Source organism: Phragmites australis, chromosome 18 (genome assembly GCF_958298935.1).
Source record: "Phragmites australis chromosome 18, lpPhrAust1.1, whole genome shotgun sequence".
NCBI lineage: Eukaryota > Viridiplantae > Streptophyta > Magnoliopsida > Poales > Poaceae > Phragmites > Phragmites australis.
This window is the reverse complement of record NC_084938.1, coordinates 24,168,009-24,188,308: the sequence shown is the minus strand read 5'-3', so window position 1 is coordinate 24,188,308 and position 20,300 is coordinate 24,168,009. Positions and strand designations below refer to the sequence as shown.

The following is a 20,300-nucleotide window of genomic DNA, read 5'->3' as shown; positions in this document are numbered from 1 at the left end:
ACTTAAAGTCAACCGGCATTAACTAAGTTTGTGCATTTCCGAATATCATAAGTAATTGCATTATCGGGCAATAGACATTATTAAGTCAGTGCATAAATATAGCAAAAGAGAGAGACATCAGAAAATGCACTGAAATAATAATAAGAAAATTGGCCCAACTTACGTCGGCCCGGTTAATCGCTGATACGGCACGTCACCCGTCGGATGTGATCTGACGGTCCTCCAGTGAGATCGGTGCATCAAATTGCCTTCGCCTCCCTGAAACCCTAAACCTAGCGCCCACTTTGTCCTCCGCCCTCCAAAAAAAAGTAGCCGACCACGAAACGGTGGAACGACGAAAGAGATCTGGTGACTCAAAGTCGTCGGCATTATGGGGAGAGGGCGAAAGGAGCAGAAGAAAAGTGTGCCGCTACGGGTCCGCTCACCGGCCCGCGCGTGCGACGAAGGTCGCGCACCGCTCCGTTGAGTCGGTCCATGGTGGCGGCCATGAAGACGATGCTCGAAAAGAAGAGGCAACGACGGTGCAGAGACAACCGGACTTGAGGGTCTGCGTGCGCGCTCGGGATGCCAAAGAGGGCGGGGACTCGCCCATGAAGAGAACACCATAAATATGGTGGTGGTCCTCCCTGGCAACGACGACAGTGACAAGATAAGTTTCATGATGCCTCCCTCCCAAATAAAAAATGTTTTCTAGAGTTAGAGTTCATGATTTGGGATGAGTTTTTGAGGACTGTTGTCTCTAGAGTTTTGACTTTTTTTGGGGGGGGGGGGGGGGGGATTGGAGAATTGCTTAGGATCTGCATAAGTGTTGCTTGATTTCCCCAATACCCCTCCTTCTACTTGCTGTCCGAGAGCAAAAGTTCCTAGCCATAACCCTAAATTATCCTATTCAAGTCCAGGAGCATCAACCATGATCAAAACCAAAAGAATTATCATTAGGCCGAAACAATTAGGGTCCAACGTGAACAATTAGCATTAATTTGAGAGATAAATACATGAACATAGGCTAATTGAGGCTAAACATCATTAATCAGGCGCAATTTTGGCTAGAACATGAGCTAATCATCATTAACAGAAGCATAATTAACATCAAACTTGACTAATCCGAGGCATAATTAATACTAAACCGGGAGCTTAGGGTTCATGCATTAGGCTAGGTACCTCTGATATCATTAACCGGGTGCTTGTTGTACAGTACTTATTATGAAACTCACTTGGTACATTATATGAATGCATTATGCATTATGCATCCCCCCCCCCCCCCCACTTGAATTTTGAGCATGATATTGACCAAACATAAAGTAGAGAGGTTGCTCTCTTGGGCTTTTGTTGGCGACCAAACCTCCTAACAGTGAGACTCTGTGTTCAAGAACATTGTGTGTCAAAAAAGCTTTGTGAAAAAAGAGTAACCTTAATAAATTCTCCATTTTTCTTGGTGAGAAGGTACGAGTTGATTCAGTCAGACTCAAAGGGTCCGACCTCTTACACTAGGACTGAGGATACTTCACGTGTTTATTCGGCTAGTTAGCATCGTCGGATCACATGGTTACACATGGCACATATTATATCCACCATGCAACGACTGAAGCGAACAAGTCGAGAGTGCAGCTGTCCGTGCAACGGAGAGGTGGAGTTGGTCGCAGTTGCTGAGGAATTTTTAGTCGAGAGTGCAACTATCCGTGCAACGTCGCACTGAAAGTGAAAGAGACGCTCCAAAGCGTTACTACCTAATCCTGACTAGGAAGTTTTGCTTTTTTCGGTCTGTGGATCGACCCAGAACTCACTTAATTAATAACATACATTGCATCCTTGTCTTTGACACATCTTGCGAGGTGAAATTTCAGTTGCATTTCACAAGCCGCTGCAACGGTCACAGCCGTCTGGTGGGTGGCTGCCTCGGCACAGGCCGGCCGAGGAGCGAAACGCGCCGGACGCCCACGCCGCGTCACGATCTTCGCGTTCTTCAAGTGAAGGAAGAGCAGCACGCGGAGCAGCCCAGTGGCCATCTCGCTCGATTTTTTATATTTTTTCTTTAATATTTTCAGAATACATACCTGTATATAAAAATGACATGTATAAACTACCATCATCAGTTCAACCAGCGAGAGCATGATTTCGTTCGTTAAACGGGCGAGATCTTATAGGCCTCGACGGTCAGTACACTTAATAACCGATTACAGTAACGTCTTGCCCATTTGTTGAGTGAGAACTTGATCTCGCCCGTTAATTTTATCTCGCCCAATGAACATATGAGATCTTCATGTACTGCGACATCAGACAGATCTATCCAAAAGGTCTTGCTCGTTCGATGGACGAGATTTTTAGGTATATAATTTGGTCGTGCCGACCCGGCCAACGTCAGCACGTCATTTGATTCCAGCTGAGCTGGGAGGGAGGAGAGGACAGTGGAGGGGAAAATTTACGGTGAAGCTCTGTCGGAGAAAAGATGTATGTTTTTTCTATGATTTTTTTATAAAACTAGTAGGATAGTCGCTGGTGCTAGGTTTTGACATAAGTTAGATGTTAAATGTAGGATTTTTTACAAATCTAGTAGAATAATCACTAGACATAGGTAGAATATAGATCTAGTTTTAGAATCACAATTAGATATATTTTAGCAATTAGATCCTATTTGTACGTATATTTTAGCAATTAGATATAGTATTTAGATATATATTAGATATTATATGTAGGATTTAGATATAATGTAGTAATAACTGATGTGGTAGATATAGGATTTAGAGGTGTTTGATGTAGCGACTTGAAAATATTTTGTTGCAGTATAGATTATATGTTTGTAATGAATGTTCCATTATAGATGTAGTTTTATATAAGTATTTTATGTTCTGTCACAGTATGTTAGGGTTTTGTCGATGGTTGCCAGGTATATCGGATATGTGACAGTTTATGATTTTTATAGGGACAATGAAATAGTTTATGGTTTGAAGGGGTAGTATTGTCCTTATTTCAGTCAATGGATAAGAATATCTTCAGACCTATGCACAAAAGTGTCAGACACTTCCACTCTTCCTTCACCTGCAAGCCACCTCTACAGCATACACTACACATACACACAAGCATCCACAGCACAGGCACAAACACACAACAACAGCATCGTGCCGCCTTCTACTCACCACCACGCCACATTGCCACCGTGGGCGTGTCTTTGTGCGCTTTCCTGAGCCAGCCTCCCTCCTGCTGTGCCGCGCTAGTACGCGCTACACCGCGCTGTCAACCCGTGAGACGTCGTCCCGAGACCACAGCTCCTCTCGCACCGACAGCCACTCGGACGGGGCCGCACTATCCCACACACACAACTGGCCGGTCGCGCTCCACTGTGTCGTGCCACCGACCGCTTGGCTGCGCATGGTGCCCACGTGTGTCACGCTACCTCCTACTATGCCGACTCAGCTCTTCCCTGTGCTGTCTCCATGCACGCCGTCACCAAGAAAATCGGTTGTCCTTAGTGAGACTTCCTCTCACCCTTCACTTCTCTGCTCCTGTGCGCCGCCACTATGCGCGCGTCCTGTTGACGTCGCACGTGCCGCTCGGCCATCTCGCCGCGTGCCGCTGCTGGCTTCCCGGTCGTCGTTCACATCTTCAGCTGGCCTCTCCCCACTGGTCTCTATCTTCCCGCTGCCTAGCCTCAAGTCTAGTAGCCATGTCCCGTGCCACGACATCCTCTGCATGCCGCCGCACACCTGTTGTCCCGCCCGTCGTTGCCGCCGTGGAAAGTTGTCTCGCCCACGCGTTGTCACACCGTGTCGTGCCATGCACATCGCGCAACTGGCCCGCTCGTGTCGCGTCACATCGTTGGTCTACGCCCCGTCGCGCTTGGCTCCTCTCTCCCACAAGTGATGCTACCTTCCCGAGCCACCGCCTGGCCTTACCCACCACCTATGGGCAACCGTCGGTGAGGCCCCTCCGTGCTTGGCCGACCACCTTCGCCGGTCATCGCCCCGGCCGGCTACCCTCTCCTCGGTTGAACCTTCCTTCTCCCTCTCCGAATCCCCCTCGCCACTGGTGAGCCTCTCCCCTGGCCGGCTCACTACTCTCTGGCCTCCCTCTGCTCTCTCTCTCCCTTCTCTGAGCTACACGAGCGCACAAGCCGTCGACCTTATCCTCTGCTCAGGCCAGTGTGTCCACAAGCTCGGTTCATCGTGGACCAACCTCTGTTATCGATCACGTCCACAAAAGCCACAGACCAAGTCCACCAATCTGATGCACCGTAGACCCCCCTCACGAAGCTCCCTCTGGTCCATAGCCCCATGGACCGAGTTCACCGAATAGTAATCCATTTTCCAATTTCCAGAATTTCCTATTCTGACAAATCTTTCGAGCGCCATAACTCCTTCGTCAACTCCAATTTTGGCGATTCTTTCGTCGATATCTCTCTAAAATCATAATCTATCTCCCTGCCAAAATCTTATAATTTTTGGAGTTTGTTTAATTTCTCATCCGGTATTTAATTCGTGTCATGGTGTTCAACCTAGATTTAATTTAGTCTTTTATTAAATAAAGTTGAGTGAGTTGATTCCATAATTATGGTTAAGTTATGCTAATCTATCATAGGTATAGGTTTAATCCTTTTGTTAATTAAAGAATAATTTTGGAATAAACTAAAGAATTAATCTTTTAATTTAAATTTTTAGAATAGTTTGTTATTTCATGCTTAATCCATAAGGTTTAATCTTAGTTTTATTAATGTAATAAAATTAACCAGTGTAGTTGTTTAGGTAATAAATACACATCATTAGAATGTAATAGAGTAATTTAACATTCGTAATTAATTATTTGAATACCCTTTTAATAATTAATTAGTTTGTTTTAAATACTAGATTAACCTAGTTAATTAATTACATTCATGCTTTTATGATAACAATAAAATATAGCTTAATTAGAGTGATAATTAAACAACACTAGGTAATTAAGATTAATTACTTGATAACCTTAGAATAGTGCTATAGATTCGAATAATTAATCTAGACACTTAAGCACATATAATTAACTAGAGTTATACTTACATATATATGTATACATGCTCACATACATATAGATATAAGTATCATACATACGTTTATATCAGTACTCGTGCACTCACCTACATGTTGAAACCCTAATTGTTGCCTTCCCGCAGTTAAGCTATTAAATGCTCACCTAGTCGTTTATAACTTATTTAAGCTTTCTCTTAAGTTAATGAAACAACTAAGTTAAAAATTTAGTCTCGCTTCACTAGATAACCTCGCTAGTCTCTGTATGTTAGTTTCGCTTAGCTTAGAGTTGTCGATCGTCTTTCCGCTAGGTTAGCTTTCATCGTTTTTCTTAGTCATTCTTTCTTTTGCTTTGGTGTTTTCTTTGGTTTTATTTTGATGTTCATTTGCTTATTCATTGTGCGCTTTTCATCGTTAATCTGCGTAGGCTCAAAGTCAAGTTTCTAAGCAAGAACGTGAGGAAGGAACTGAAGGCGAGCCCGATGATGAAGAACTCGGGAAACTCAAATGGCTAGACCAATCGTGAATTGACCTTCATGAAGGCAAGTCCTATATGCTTGATCATAATGAATCTATGTTTTCAAATAATCTATATGATCAACTAATACTAAACTTATTATCGCATGTACTGTATATTGTTCTTTTCAACTGTTTATACTAGTTAATCCTACCAAACAAATGCCATGCCTTAATTATTATTATCCAGAATACATATCACCCTTGGATTTATCTTTCATTATCTATATTAATGTCATACAATGCCTTGATATCTAGTATGCTTAGGATTGAATACATCTCCCCCAGAGACGTCGCTTTCAAAATACGTCAATTCAGAGACATCACTTGATCATTATCAATGATTAACTCATATACCATGAATCCTTTATGGCTATGAATTCTGTGATGGTGGTGAGATCCTTGATGTCAAGTGAGATATGGTGGATGGTGTGTAAATGGATGAAAACTATTTTGACAGAGGCAGGTAGAGTAGTACTTTGGTCAAGGATGCTCTTGGGGGCTTAAGTTACCTTTGTGGTATTCATTGCCAGAAAATGTCTGCACTGGTTGTTTAAGGACTGAGTCATTTTGCTTCCATGCTTAAGCCACCACAGTGCAACATGTGTCTTGAATGAGCAGGACTTGATTTTTTTCTTCTTCCGACCGCGTTGGGCATTATACTAGGAGGTTGAGAGCAGTGAATAGCCAAGTTACCATTTGTCCCTCTGTTTGAATGTTTCTAAAACCGATCAAGGGCTTAAAAAGGGGGTTATTATTCAGTACAAGACCTCTAATACTTGGGGTAAATCTCGTAGAAAAGCCTGGTATGAAAGGATTGGATGGGTCTTGGTATGATTTTCCCCTTCGCTTGCAATAGTTGGAGGCTGAGCATATCACGTGAGTACAATATACAACCTTTATCGAGTGTAAACCTATTTGAATAGCCGTGTCCACGATCATGGGTATGCGAAGGCAAAACCTTTTTTACTAGACAACTGGGTGTGTGTCTTGATGAGTAAGTGTGTGGACTAGATATCCGTGTGATGAGATTGCTCGCTCAATCCACCAGGATCTGTGTGGTACTAGAGGTACATCATATGTGATGATAGAGACTGCAGACTGTGGTGTAGCCCCTTCCAGAACCAAAACCCCCTAGATATACCTCGTTCCCTTGTTTTAAACTGTTAAAAAGCTTTGTTACCAGGTTAACTTGTTTAAAACTGTTTCAAAAGCTTTTGTTGCCATGTTACCTTGTTTAAAATTATTTCAAAAGTTTTGTTACCAGGTTACCTTGTTTTAAACTGCTTTCAAAAAGCTATCAGTAGAGAATATATATTGAACACAAGCATACAACTACTTTACGCTTAAAGTCTTATCATTACATTATCCTTTATACATCTATCAACCCCTTAAAGCAGTATATGACTTGTTGAGTACCTTCTGTACTCAGTCTTGCTGCTTTCATATTGTTGCAATGGAGATCAAACTCAACCCAGATGAAGTTAAAGAGAAGAAGTCTAAGATCGTGTCCGCACCGAGTTGCCTGTGATATTGGGCTGCATAGTTTGTTTCGCTCCACTGTGTTATGTGATCTTCTACTTGGCTGGTCTACCATGGATCCTTATCCATCAGACCATCTTTTGCGCCATTTAGGTAATTATTTTACTTTATTTCATTTGAAGTATGTATTTGATTCATTTTGTTGAATTTTGTGTATCAGCTACTTGGTCCTAGGACTGACAGCAGAGTCGGTGGTGCATGAGGCATTTGTGTGCAAAATTCTTCTGCCAATTCAAGAACAAGAACCTCATAAATATGATTAACAGGTTGTGCGATCAAAACCAGTAGCGGAAGTTTGATACTCTTTGAAAGACACTGAAAGAGCTGACACAGAAGCAAACACAAGAGTGTATAGGGAGGGCCGTGAGGGGATTGGAGGATGAATCAGTACCTCTTGAGTCTCTGTCAAAGGGCAATATAGTTGGCATCACGCGGAGGAATAGATCATGTACCATGTCATTTAGCGAGTGGATTGAGAATGAGTCGAATGAGAGGTGGGCTCTTCTCTAGGATACAAATGGGGCGAGGTACGACATTATGGCTACAAATTTAGCAGATGTTTACAACTGATGATGAAAGGTGTGAGGGGATTGCCGCTGGTGGGGATTATAGAATTCATACTTCAAGGGACCTGCAAGTATTTCAGGGACCGCTATACGTGACGCACATGGTACTAAATGATTCTCGTCTGATTTATGGGATGAAGATGACCAAGTACATGGAAGAGAAGACGGAGAAGGCGAAGATGCATCGGATGAAGATCATGGAAACTACATAGCACATATATGAAATTCTATGCAGGGACAAAGGAAGTAGGGGGGCAAACATGAGAGAGTTTTCCAAGAGTGCACCAACTTCATTGGTAGGTGTGTTTGCACCCGCTACAAGCTGATGCTACTGTAGAAGCCATGCTCCCATGTGATTGTTGTGTATGTTGTGATGGGGATAAGGACCCAGAGGTACGTCTTTGACTACTTTAAGAAGGAAGCTCTGTTCGACACCTAAAACCATGAGATCTATGATTTCAGGATTTAGGGTTCTTTCACGAAGGAACCTGAGCCCAATTATTTGTTCATCCCTGATCCCGACAAGATAAAGCAGAAGAAGGGACAACGCAGGACTACGAGACTCCGTAATGACATGGATGAAGCAGAAGCTAGGCGTTGCGTGAAATGGTGCAGCAAGTGTAACGGAACATGACACACTTACAATAAATGCACCGTTAGTGTCCCAAGTGTGAACCCCGCAAAAGCATGACCTTCCGGTCTGGTGCAGATGGCAAACGTCCTCATTGTCATCGACCGCCGGCTCATTGAGATTGATTAATGTTGTAATTTGTAGTGTGATGGATATTCATGTGCACAACATTGTACTTTACTGTTTTAGTACTGAGATTGTCACTATGTGCGAGTTTGTAACGTGTTAGGTTGTGATTTGTTCACATATTTGTGTATGATTTGAACAATCTATTATGTCATATTATATATTGGATGCTTACTTGTTCAGTTCCCCCAAATAAGGACCAGTTTAGACCAGGTCTAAACTGACCGACGCTTCTTACTATGTGTTTGTTTTGCATATAAGAATGTAAATAACTTGTGAACATGCAAGTATGGTGCAATTGAATTTGCTTGACACTCAGCTCGACATTAGACACCGTTCATACCACATCGCGATGCAGGCTAAGGAGCTCCCACTACTACGACCTTGTGTGCTAAATGACGTCATGAGGATTGACAAGTGCTGATCCCGAGGTTTGTCCAATTTCAATTTAACGTTTCATATGGATTTTTATCGGTACTTGTTGCTAAATGTATTATGTTTACATGTTGCGTGCCACTGGCCTACTTCCATTGTGTCGACTGGTGGAGGTGGATGCGTTGGTGGGGGCCTCGGAGGCAGCGACACGGTTCAGCTATGATAGGACCCTTCTCGCGGCCCTGGTCGACAGATGGTGTCCTGACACGCACATGTTCCACCTCCCGTGCGGTGAGATGGTGCCCACGCTTAAGGACGTCTCGCTCCTGATAGGCCTACCTTGCGTTGGTGTCGCTGTTGGGGCTAGGGACGTGGACGTGGGTGTGGGCTAGCACGATGAGATGCTGGCTCACTTCTCCGTCGTTAAACGGACGAATGTCGTAGCCCTGTTCAGGGCTTTTCCAGGGACTGAGAAGCACAGCCTGGCAAAGGTCTTTCTTGTTCAGTTTATGGTATGTATATCTTGTACTATTTTCTCATCTCCTTTAAGTTATTAACGGATGAAGAAAATTGTACTTGTTCCTTTTTTAACAGGCGGACAGTATCTACCCACTGGAGGCGTACCACCCATAGTTGTTTGGGTGGGTCATGTTCACCGAGACTCACAACAATACGGTCTCGAGGAGCATGATCCCCTATACTAGAGAGGTTGCTGATGCCAACCCGGGGGAGGTCTTGCAGTACAGCTGGGCTTCAGCTATGCTAGCTGTAATGTACCGTGGGCTGTGGGACACCTGCACGAAGACCGACAACAACACGATACTCACCAGGTGTCCCAAGCTGCTTCAGATGTGGTCATACGAGCGCATCCCATCGGCGGGCCCATTGTCGACCATAGTGTGTATTAGTTCCCTGCGGACGGTGTTGATGACCCTACCATGGGGTCATTATGGTGCAGACGTAGGGTAAGTGTTATGATATTGTGTACGTATATGTTCACTACTTCCTTTTTAGTTTCTCTAACTTAGTTTGGTTGCACAACCGAGTTGGTCCAGCGTGCAGATACACTGTGCGTACCCGGATTTTGTTCACCAGTTCGATGAGCTAACAGTGAATTGTGCCCGTTGGAGTCTGTACATGGAGGATGAGGTATTTCGACGCGCTTCGCTTGGAATTTTGGTACTCTGCTTATGCGAGTACTGGCTCACAATTTGCGCCCTCGTCTTCGACATCTATGTCAAAGAGTACTCACCGCATCACGTGATATGGCAGTTCATGAAGTTCCAGACGTTCCCCCTACATCAGATTAGGACGATGTCTATCAACATACACATGTGCATATCGTTGCAATTACATTTTCATACGACCCACGTATACACCTGTTTTCATGTACATATGTTTTTGTAGGTTGACATAGAGGGGGGCTTATTCCACGAGCGCGTTTGTGTCACGTGTACATAGGTGGGTTAACGAATGGGACCAAGCTGTGGAACATGTTGTGAACGAGGATCGGTCACACTCTGACGAGGCGTACACGGAGTACCTTTCGTGGTTTGTGGCTTGGACGTGGATCCGGGTCACATGCACACCATCCGAGCTTCCACGACATGTGGTGGACATGCGCGACACGTACCTAATGCACAGGGACCAGGCATGGTCGTTAGAGGTACAAATAACACTACGTGAGTCCTCATTTACTACAATTGTTAGTAAAAAAATTTACGTAATTAAATGAAACTTTTCTTTGCAGAGGGACATATTGCACCAGATTGATGCCGAGGCATGTGCGACGAAGCTATGGCTCGACAGTGGCCTCGAGGTCCCCACTAGAGAGATGAGCGTGGTGTTTGGCTGGATTATCCGCAACGTGGCGAAGGTCTTTCGATCTATCAATTGCAATTCTGACATCATCCGTCGAGGACATCTTTGACCCTGACTTCCTCTTTAACCCCTACTACGGCGAGGCAGTCCTTCACCGGGGTTGGTGACCTACACTACATTGGCATGTGGCCTCGGTTTTCATTCTCTTGCATCGGTGACTCCAGCTATGGCGTCATAGCGTCTAGGCTAGCCTTCACCAGTGCTAGTGACCACTTCTATGCCACCAACGAGGTGACACACCATTCCTCCGTGGACCCACGTCCTTTGAATTCCCACGTCCCAACCTCAGGTACGACACTCACATCATGCATACAAAATTGTTACGTATGTCACAGTTTATCACTGCTAATATGTTTCCTTCATTGTTTCATGTGCAAAGATCGATGATGTTCGAGACGTAAGGGCGCATGGTAGCTACATGGAGCTGCTTAGTAGAGATGTTACTCGTGTCCCTAGGTATGACTTCATCTTTAGATAGAGCGATGAGCTCATTGCATCGCAGCTACCTGGCATGCCACTCCTAGGGACACAACCCTCCCAGGACGAGTATGCCACTCCATCACCAGCTGGATGGCCTGAGCGGTCGATCGTTCCATCAGATCCCCGAACGTACTCAGCTAAGCAGGTAAGAGCAAGGAGATGCAAGGTCCCAAGACCAGATGCGACCAAGGGTCTCATCCCTAAGACGTAACTTGTAGGCTCCTATATCATTGTTAGTTTCATAGTGTTACGTAATTACCTTTCTTCATGCTATTATATTATTATTACTATTATAATATTTTTCATGTACCATGTATTTGTTTTGTGATTGTATTCGGACCATTGACTCGTACAATGACCATTCTGTAACAATCATAATAAATATATCGGCCGAACGTACAATGGCATATACGATACCTCTAGTGGTGAACTGGAATTTAGCCTAACATGTCTTAAAGAATGAAAAACAATACAAGTAAAATACGAAATTAAATCCTCGACCAACCACTAGAACACATCGATATTACTCTCAGTTGTTCCTCCGACCTGCCATGTGAGGCGGGATATAGCGTCTTTTGACGTTGTTGGCTCTATCTTCGCGCAATTGTTCATGCAGTTCCTCGATGATGACGTGCAGGTGACGAATGTATTCTTGAATGTGTGGTTCTATTTGCGGGTCAATCTAGTACTGGAACCCATAATCATCCGTCTGGAAAAAGTGATAGATTAGATACATAAGTGGTGTTGAGAAAATAGAAAAAAAGTGAGTATTATTTGTTCGTACTCTGAAATGTGGACAACGGAAGAATCGATAGCCTCCATCACCCAAATACTTATAGAATTGGACTACAACATCATCTCCATGTTGACACAGGGCCAAAACGAGCAATGAAGAGCATCATAGTTTTCGTAGAAATCTCTACCATATACGTCTAAATGGGGGTGTGGAGGTGGTGGATCGATGAGGCCATCGAAAGGATGAGGATACGCTATTGTCTCGATCTAATTCGAGGTAACGAGATGTCTGATTATAGAATCAATTGAGTTCTGTTTATGTAGAAGATGTCTCGACAGTAGTGGACAACGTCTATTCGCTAGGCTGCACCAATCTATTAGGGGTAGCACTGAAAGTCTACTCGCATGTAGACAGACTACTTCATCTACACCATAATCTCATTGTGGTCATTTATCGAACTACAGCCAGCCATCACCTCATCACACTGCAGCATTGAATCATACACAGGTTTTTCCCTGCCGCCGCAGTAACGCATGCTAATGAGCTTACTAGAGTATCGATGGCCTTCGTCAATATAAAGCACTGTAGCATTGACTCATGCACAAGTTTTTCCCTACTGCTACAGTGACGCACGATGATTAGCTTATTAGAGTATATGATGCACTTTGTCAATATAAGCCACCTTCATCTCGGCCATCTGAACAAAACTAACACTAAGCATGGCGGAAAGAGGAAGATGCGGAAGGGACATGCAACTATTTGAAGGTCATCCATCAAATGATCTAAACAAGGACACATTCGATAACCGCTTACTCCCAAAATGTATGCTGAAGGCCCGAATGCCATTGTGGACAGACATGTAGTGTTCGGTGTTTTCGTGACTTGGATACCTTCGAGAGCAGGTACTTCTGTTATTCGAACATAGACACGCTTTCCAAAGAGAACGAATCTTCTTAGGCAATCATTGTGAGAAAATATAATTTTCTATTCAGTTCATGTACTAACACCAGCCGAGGTGTGTGCATTTCACCAATGGATCGATGATTTCATATCCCCCAAGGATCAGGAATGGGTGGGTCAAAGAAAGAAGTGGGATGAGGACGAGTTGAATTGGAGGCGTGAGAAAGAAGCCTATGCACAAGAGGGTAAGACTATCTCTAGCAAATACTCTAAAAATTTGTCCTCTATAATACTATTACATCATCCTCTAATACTACTACAATATCCTTTATTTTCTACCTTTCATTACTCTCCTCCTCTGTTCGAGCCTACAATCATTCTCCATGAATAGTGATAGAGGGATGAGAGAGGATCTCCAAATTTGGAGTACTGTATGGAGGCTATGTATCACTGTAGTGCTGGATGGAGGCTCCGTTGGAGCACTGGAGCGCTCGCCTGGCAACATCAAAGCAATATTGTAGCGCTTAAAGCATAATGATGCTGATCAGTTTATGGCGTCTGCTGGAGTCAACCTAAGAAAGAAGCATCAAGTGACGAGGATTGACTCTGGTATGACTCCACTATAAACCGACTATTTACTTGACCTAAGGTATATCTACATATTATGCTTATGTTTTGTATCGACCATGATACCTAACGCCATAAAAAATTGTAAATTTCCTATGTATGTGCCGTATGGCAGTGTAACTATGTTATGTAACCGTACTCGAATAAATTATCACCGGTCATTAATCTACAAACCGCACTCCATATTGTCAGGGAAGATGTATATGACAGTATTACCCCCTTGTGTATATAAGGGTACCCATCCATGGCTACTTTATCTCCAATAAAATCTAACACAATCCCTTCCATGGCAAGCAGATCTGGATCCGTGTCCAACAAGGGTAATGGCAAGATGAGTGCATATTGCCTTATGTACTGTAGCCACAAATATACAATGAATGTTTCTGATGACCTTTATATGTGATATACTTTACTTTTATCAATGAAATGATCGAGATTTATCATTTTACCAATACGTTTTTTTAAGTCTAATGCATTTATAAGATTTACTGTCTTCCATGCAGAGTCAACAATAACTCATTGCTGAACTTTTGCAGAATAAAATAATCACATCAAGCAATAGCTTTCACAGGGAATCTCTACCCACCATCATTACCATGACTCTTCCAGCATCCACATGGAATCACTACTCATTTATCCTTATGCATAATACTCCCATGCTCTAGCCCTAGGCCATGCATATGCACTTAGTCCATGCACCAACTCTCGACCACCATAAATAACCCCACCATCAACCATAGATAGACCACTCATTCCTCAACTCTTTCAACTGTAATATTTTTCTCAACTTCACCAAGCCCTCCCAAGAAACATTAGAGGTCTTTCATCCCCCAGGGGGTCAAACAGCCGATATGCTTCTATGACGATTCTTGTAGGCTATGCGAGTCCTAGGATATTTTCTACACATAAGATAGATGATTTTTCATGTGTACCAACTACCAGTATGACCCACCTCAACATGAATTGTATGAGTACCTACTTGTATAGCGATATAGATCACTCTTGTGGCACTTTTCATATGATCTCATGCATTTGTCTTACTAACATTATCTCTTGTTTCATTTCTCTAGTCTCCTCCACCTATCTATAACTTTATGGGATAGCTGGATATGGAGCAAGCTGAGGACCGAAAGAGGTGGGTTGACATGAGCCTGCGGTGGAGGATGCAAGCTTACGAACGTCGGGAGTACGGGCAACAACAGGAGGAAATACGACTTTTGCGTTAGGAGTAGGAGCGCATGAGGAATGTAGTGAAGGAGTGCGGCACGACTGAGCACGCGAAGTAGAGAGGGAAAAGAAGCAGGAGAGGGTCCATCAAGTTAAGACGGAGGGCTCCGATGCCCTTTAAAAGGGCAAATATCTAGGTGCACTCAGTAGAGAACATCTATTGTAACCCAACCTATTTCCATTCCCTAAAACATGTTAGGTTTAGCAACGATACGCAACTAAGGTAGTCTTTAAATGTACCGTACATGCCAACATTTGTTATCGTCATCTATTTATTGTTAGGGTCTATTCGCGCAGCGACGATAAAACCTATGTCTCATGTAATATTTATCAGCGTATGTAACCTCTATGTTGGATTATATGATAATTGTGCTTCAAAACTACTATTATTTGACAAATTAGATTTCGTATACTCCCAACGTTACTTCACTAAAAAAATAACTCACACACTTTTACATCAACTGAATAAAGAAATATCGACAAATTAATCAAACCAAAATTAATGATAAAATAAAACACTCTGTGAAGCCGTTTGGACAACTATTTACACCACCAATACTTTTCGCCAAAATGATGTGCAATATTTTTCAAATTATCGTATAAAAAATTATATTAAAAAAATTCTACATATACCTATTATACTACAAATTAAATTAATTTAAATATATCGCCCATTCACCAGAAGAAATAAAGATCTCATCTATTTACTGGCAAAATAAAACTCTCATCCAATAAACGAGCGAGACGTTCCTATAACCGATTATTAAATGCCAATTACCAAGCCCATAAGATCTCGCACATTGAACCATAACTTATACCTACTATTTTTTAAAGATATGTATTTTAAAAATATTAATGAAAAAATATATAAAAAAATTCGTTTCGCTCCAACGCGCAGTGCGCCCGCCGCTGCACGGTGGGGAAAAAAAGAAAGGAAAGCGCGAGTCGATAAGCCCTCTCGCTCGCTGAGCCCACCTACTTCCACTCTACCGCCTCGCCCGACTCCACTGCTCCCCTCCCCTCCACCGCCTCGGCGGAGCGCTAAAGGCTAAACCCTAGGCCTCGCCGGCGGCGGAGGCGAGCTGCGATGTCGCACTTCGGGAGGTCGGGGCCGCCGGACATCCGCGACACCTTCTCGCTACTCGTCCTCAACATCAGCTTCCGTGAGCGAGGCCTAACCCTAGCCCCGAGCGGTGGCTCCCTCTCTCCCTAATCGCATCCCCCTTCGCCTCGCAGGCACCACGGCCGACGACCTCTTCCCGCTCTTCGAGCGCTACGGCAAGGTTGTCGATGTCTTCATCCCGAGGGATCGAAGGTGAGCCCCCCTCGAACCCTGAACCTTTGGGGTGGTGGTTCGATGGATGTTTCCTCAGATTTTGTTGGTGGTTCTCAGGACCGGGGACTCGAGGGGTTTCGCGTTCGTGCGGTACAAGTACGCTGACGAGGCGCAGAAGGCTGTAGATCGGCTTGATGGTGGGCTGCGCCTCTTCTCCTGTCCCCCCCCCCCCTGTATTGCTTTTGTGCGTCTTGTGATAATTGGCTATGAAATTCTGAATTGTTTTGCGCAGGACGAAGTGTGGATGGGAGGAACATCATGGTGCAGTTTGCCAAGTATGGCCCCAATGCGGAGCCAATGTGAGTAGGCCGCTCTTTCGCTCATCTTGTTACTTGCGGTATGGTAGCACTGTGTTCATCTTGTTAACACGGTAACATAGCAATCATGTTGTCTCATTTGTTGTGCGCCAATCTTGATGCGATGTAGTAATATTTATATGCTAGTAATTGGGAATATGGTTATGTTGATGTTGTTTCTGAATATTTTATGTTTTCCCTTTGATGTTGAATGTATGATTCATAGCTGTCTTATCTTACCCAAACATGTTTCCAGTTTAATCTTCTGATATGGTCATATGAACCAACTAGTGGACCTTAGTCATGTTAATATGATTATGAATGTTTGGAGTTCGTTTGTTCTTAGTTTAAAACTACTAAGCTGATGAGGCTCCAAAAACAAAATCTAGGAAATTATTTGTCCTGTGCTGTATATTTTTAGATACAGAAAATAGGTTAAGAAAATCATTTAATTATTTATTTATGTGAATACTTGAACATAATAATAATCTAGCTTTAAGATATATACCTTTGTTTTTTTAAGATGCCAGTACCAATAGAATGCTCATTGTGTGCATCTGATTTGCCAATCTTTGATTTGCATATGCATTGATGAGGTAGCCTGCTTAAATCAGTTTGTTCAGTTGAAGTTGTACAATTCAATAGCAAACACTTGTATTCAATCTCATCTTCTAAGCTCTGTTACAGAATGTAGATCTTTTTTTCACCTTGTTTTTATTCATCTCATCAAATTGTATTTTGTGTGCAAGAGAATGTACGCATTCATTTATCTTGTCCTCTACGTATGTGAATTGAGTCACCATAGTTCACTCTTGCTTTGCTTTTTTTTTCTTTCTTGTAGCCGTAAAGGAAGGGTAAAAGAGGTGGTTGAGAAATCACGAGATAAGTCAAGAAGCTGTAGTCCAAGGGCAAGGTGAAGACCTTCGTTCCTTTTACATTATCTTCAGAATTTAGAGAAACACAGTACAAGTTGTGTTTTTAATGGTTTTTCCTTCGTTGCTCCAGTAGTTCTCTCTCTCTCTCTCCTCGCTTCCACCCCATCCCCCTGGCATGTTCCAGGTCCCTACTCTGAACATTCACTTTCTATAAAATAGTTATCTGCATACAGACGTTGCTTTTATTGCATAGCAGCACATTTCTTAGTGTAGCTTATTCATAATTGACTTTATGGTTTTCCAGATCAGTAGTCTAGGCAACTTATGGTGCATGTATTGTTTTAATTAGGCACAGAGACAGGGATTGTAGGAGGCGAAGTCGCAGCAGGAGCAGAGAAAGGCATGGCCGTGATAGGGAGAGGGACTATCGTCATCATAGCAGAAGCAGAAGCAGAAGTCCAAGTTCAAGCCCTGACTACAGAAGTCGTCGTAGGGCAAGAGATGATGACAAGCGCAGGAGCAAGAGTAGGAGCAGAAGCAGGAACAAGAGCAGGAGTAGGAGCAGAAGCAGGAGCAAGAGCAGGAGCAGAAGCAGGAGTAGAAGCCGCTCATACCATAGGTGCTTCAGTCTCCTTCCAAAATTCCATCCTTCAGTTATTTGCTTATGTTTCCAATTGCTAATTTGATTTCTTTTGACAGTGCTTCACCTGCTCGGCAAAGTACTAGTCCACGCAAGAGCCCAGCACGACAAAGGAGGCCCACTGACAAAAGTCCTGAAAAGCAGACCAATGGAAAAGCGTCACCTCCATCATGCAGTGCTTCTCCATCACCAAAGCGTGCAGGCTCACTTAGTCCTGGCAGCGATAGCAAGGTTAGATTGAGGTTCGACTGCTGGTTATATAGTTTTGTCCCCATGCATTTGTCAATGTATAATGTTGGAAAACAAAATCTCTTGTCAGGAATAAAGCTTGTTGATCTGGTGATGCCTAAGAACAATCTTTCCATAGCATTGCAGAAGGTTCGCTGAGCACAATGGGAGTAGCACTCAACTGCTATTCAAGGTTGCTAGTTGTTCGTAATGGTTTCTATAAATGTGTTCTCCAGTTGCCAAAATTATGTTGTTGGCTTGTATTTCGACCTCTATTGTGTTTTCATGCATTTCTACTGCATCGACTACTTTATATGCGTTAGACTTCTTGATACTATCGTATTAACTTGTTAAAACATTAACAAGTACATGACTTCTTGATACTATCGTACACAATAGTAGCACTCTATTGTGTTTTCATGCACTTATGCTGCATCAACTACTTTATGTGCGTTAGACTTCTTGATACTATCGTATTAACTTGTTAAAACATTTGTGCATTTTCTAGTTATCTGTTCGTGAGATGGGTTGCTGTTTACTGGTAGAATGCTATTGCACGGGATCGGCTATGGTGGATGATGTTCTAGCTGTTAGTCTGTCATTGGTTGATGTTGGCGATGGTGCAGCTGATGATGTGATGATGTTGATGTTATATCGGTAGTGATGCTGATGCTGGTGACCGTGATGATCTTGCAATCTCTTACATTATTTTTGTTCAAAGATTTTGAGTCAAATCATGAAATTCCAGATGAATCTCAAGATTGATAAGAATATTCTTGCACAATGACGCGTTGCAAGTGATGTTTTGTTTTTATCTCAGTCCTTTTATTCTCTTTGGCAAATATTTGCTAGCAGTTCTAGTTTGGACACGGTGTCGAGTAACGAGATGTTGGTGCTATTCGTAGTGACAATGATACACAAACTCTGCTAGTTTTCTCTTACATCCTTGTAAATCGAAATCAACTCTCCATTCTTTCTTAACATGACTTTCCTAACTTATCTCTAATTTATCTAAACTTCTTTATTTCTTTTTAAATATATCTAAACCAAATATCTCTTCAATCTGCAGTCGCCTTCGCTTCTTGCCTTCCTTTGCATCCTTTCCTTTTTGCCTGAGGGTCGCCTTCGCTTCTTGCCTTCCTTTGCATCCTTTCCTTTTTGCCTGAGGTATTTGATCCTGCACATAACATCTTCCTATTCCTTCGGAGATAGCTCGTCCTCGAGCTGTAGGGTGACACCTAGTGTTGTAGTTCTAACTGCTCCTATATTGACAAAAGGTGTATTCTATGCTGTCGTCTATGCGGATGCCAACAAGAAGGCTGCGGATGCCAACAAGAAGGCTGCAGATGGTGTGGCATCATCGCGGTGGTTGTTGATGAAGTCAAGAGCACGGCTAGCTAGGTCGTAGACCTTAGCTTGCAGTTGTTGTTGTCAGAACATCTCATCGAAGAGATGGTGGGTGGCTTGGTGTCAAGGGTGGCGTCCGTGCTTGAAGCAACAATAGCAGCATGCACGTCGTGGTTGGTGATAGTGATAACCACTAATAGTGACACATTAGCAGCGCTGACGGTGCCGTTGCTGCCACTTAGGCATATCGTTGAACACTTGACGGGCAGATCCCGTGCCGACGATGGTCTCCACGCTCGACACAGTCATACCAGAGGTGTTACCCGTGATCGACATGCCTTCCACGCCCTTGAGCTTCTCGAGTGTCGTCATGTGTTCCATGAGCCCATTCACCGCGCACGTGACATCAGCATGTGTGTTCTTCATGTCGCTGAAGCCCTCTTAAAATTTCTTGCGCAGCAGATCTCCCTACGCTGTGAGCAGCACCTTGAACCGCTCCTGTTTAATTCCAGAGGATATAATCTCTGATACCAATTTATTATGGTATAAGTATCATAACGGGGATAAACATCTACCGAGAGGATAACCAAGCGACGTCAGTTACTAGGGATGAGAGATTAGACTATAGATGAAGAGACATAAAATATTAGATGAGATTAGATTAATTCTTGCTTGCTTAATCCGAGGAGCCGGTTGCTCTTTATATATAGAGTCTAGCCTTGACCAAGTCCTACTGTGTTACACTCTTTCCTAAACCGGAACTAACTTTCCAATCTTTCCTAATTTATCTCTAAGTGATCTGAATTAACTCTACTTTATTTCTTTCTAAATATATCTAAACCAAACATCTCCTCAATCTGCCACCGCCGCTTCTTGCCTTCGTTGTGCACCCTTCCCTTTTTGCCTGAGGTACTTGACCCCGCACAGAACAGGTAGGCCGAAGTATCATGCTTCTATACCTTTTGCCGGAGGTACTTGAC

General features: G+C 43.2%; 1 protein-coding gene across 1 annotated transcript; it reads left to right on the top strand.

Moving 5' to 3' along the window:
* The first annotated feature begins 15,548 nt into the window (after positions 1 to 15,548).
* On the top strand, positions 15,549 to 18,397 carry LOC133899058 (serine/arginine-rich splicing factor SC35-like). The gene is made up of 8 exons (XM_062339972.1): positions 15,549 to 15,761; positions 15,835 to 15,913; positions 15,992 to 16,071; positions 16,167 to 16,233; positions 17,072 to 17,143; positions 17,455 to 17,724; positions 17,805 to 17,976; positions 18,065 to 18,397. The coding sequence occupies exons 1-8, from the start codon at positions 15,686 to 15,688 to the stop codon at positions 18,068 to 18,070; spliced, it is 822 nt and encodes a 273-aa protein (XP_062195956.1). The 5' UTR covers positions 15,549 to 15,685; the 3' UTR covers positions 18,071 to 18,397.
* Positions 18,398 to 20,300: the final 1,903 nt, after the last annotated feature.

Coding starts and splice junctions, on each gene's coding strand:
- LOC133899058 (XM_062339972.1), top strand. CDS start 15,686: ATGTCGCACTTCGGGAGGTCGGGGCCGCCGGACATCCGCGACACCTTC. Junction 15,762..15,834: donor CGTCCTCAACATCAGCTTCC/GTGAGCGAGGCC, acceptor TTCGCCTCGCAG/GCACCACGGCCGACGACCTC. Junction 16,072..16,166: donor GGCTGTAGATCGGCTTGATG/GTGGGCTGCGCC, acceptor TGTTTTGCGCAG/GACGAAGTGTGGATGGGAGG.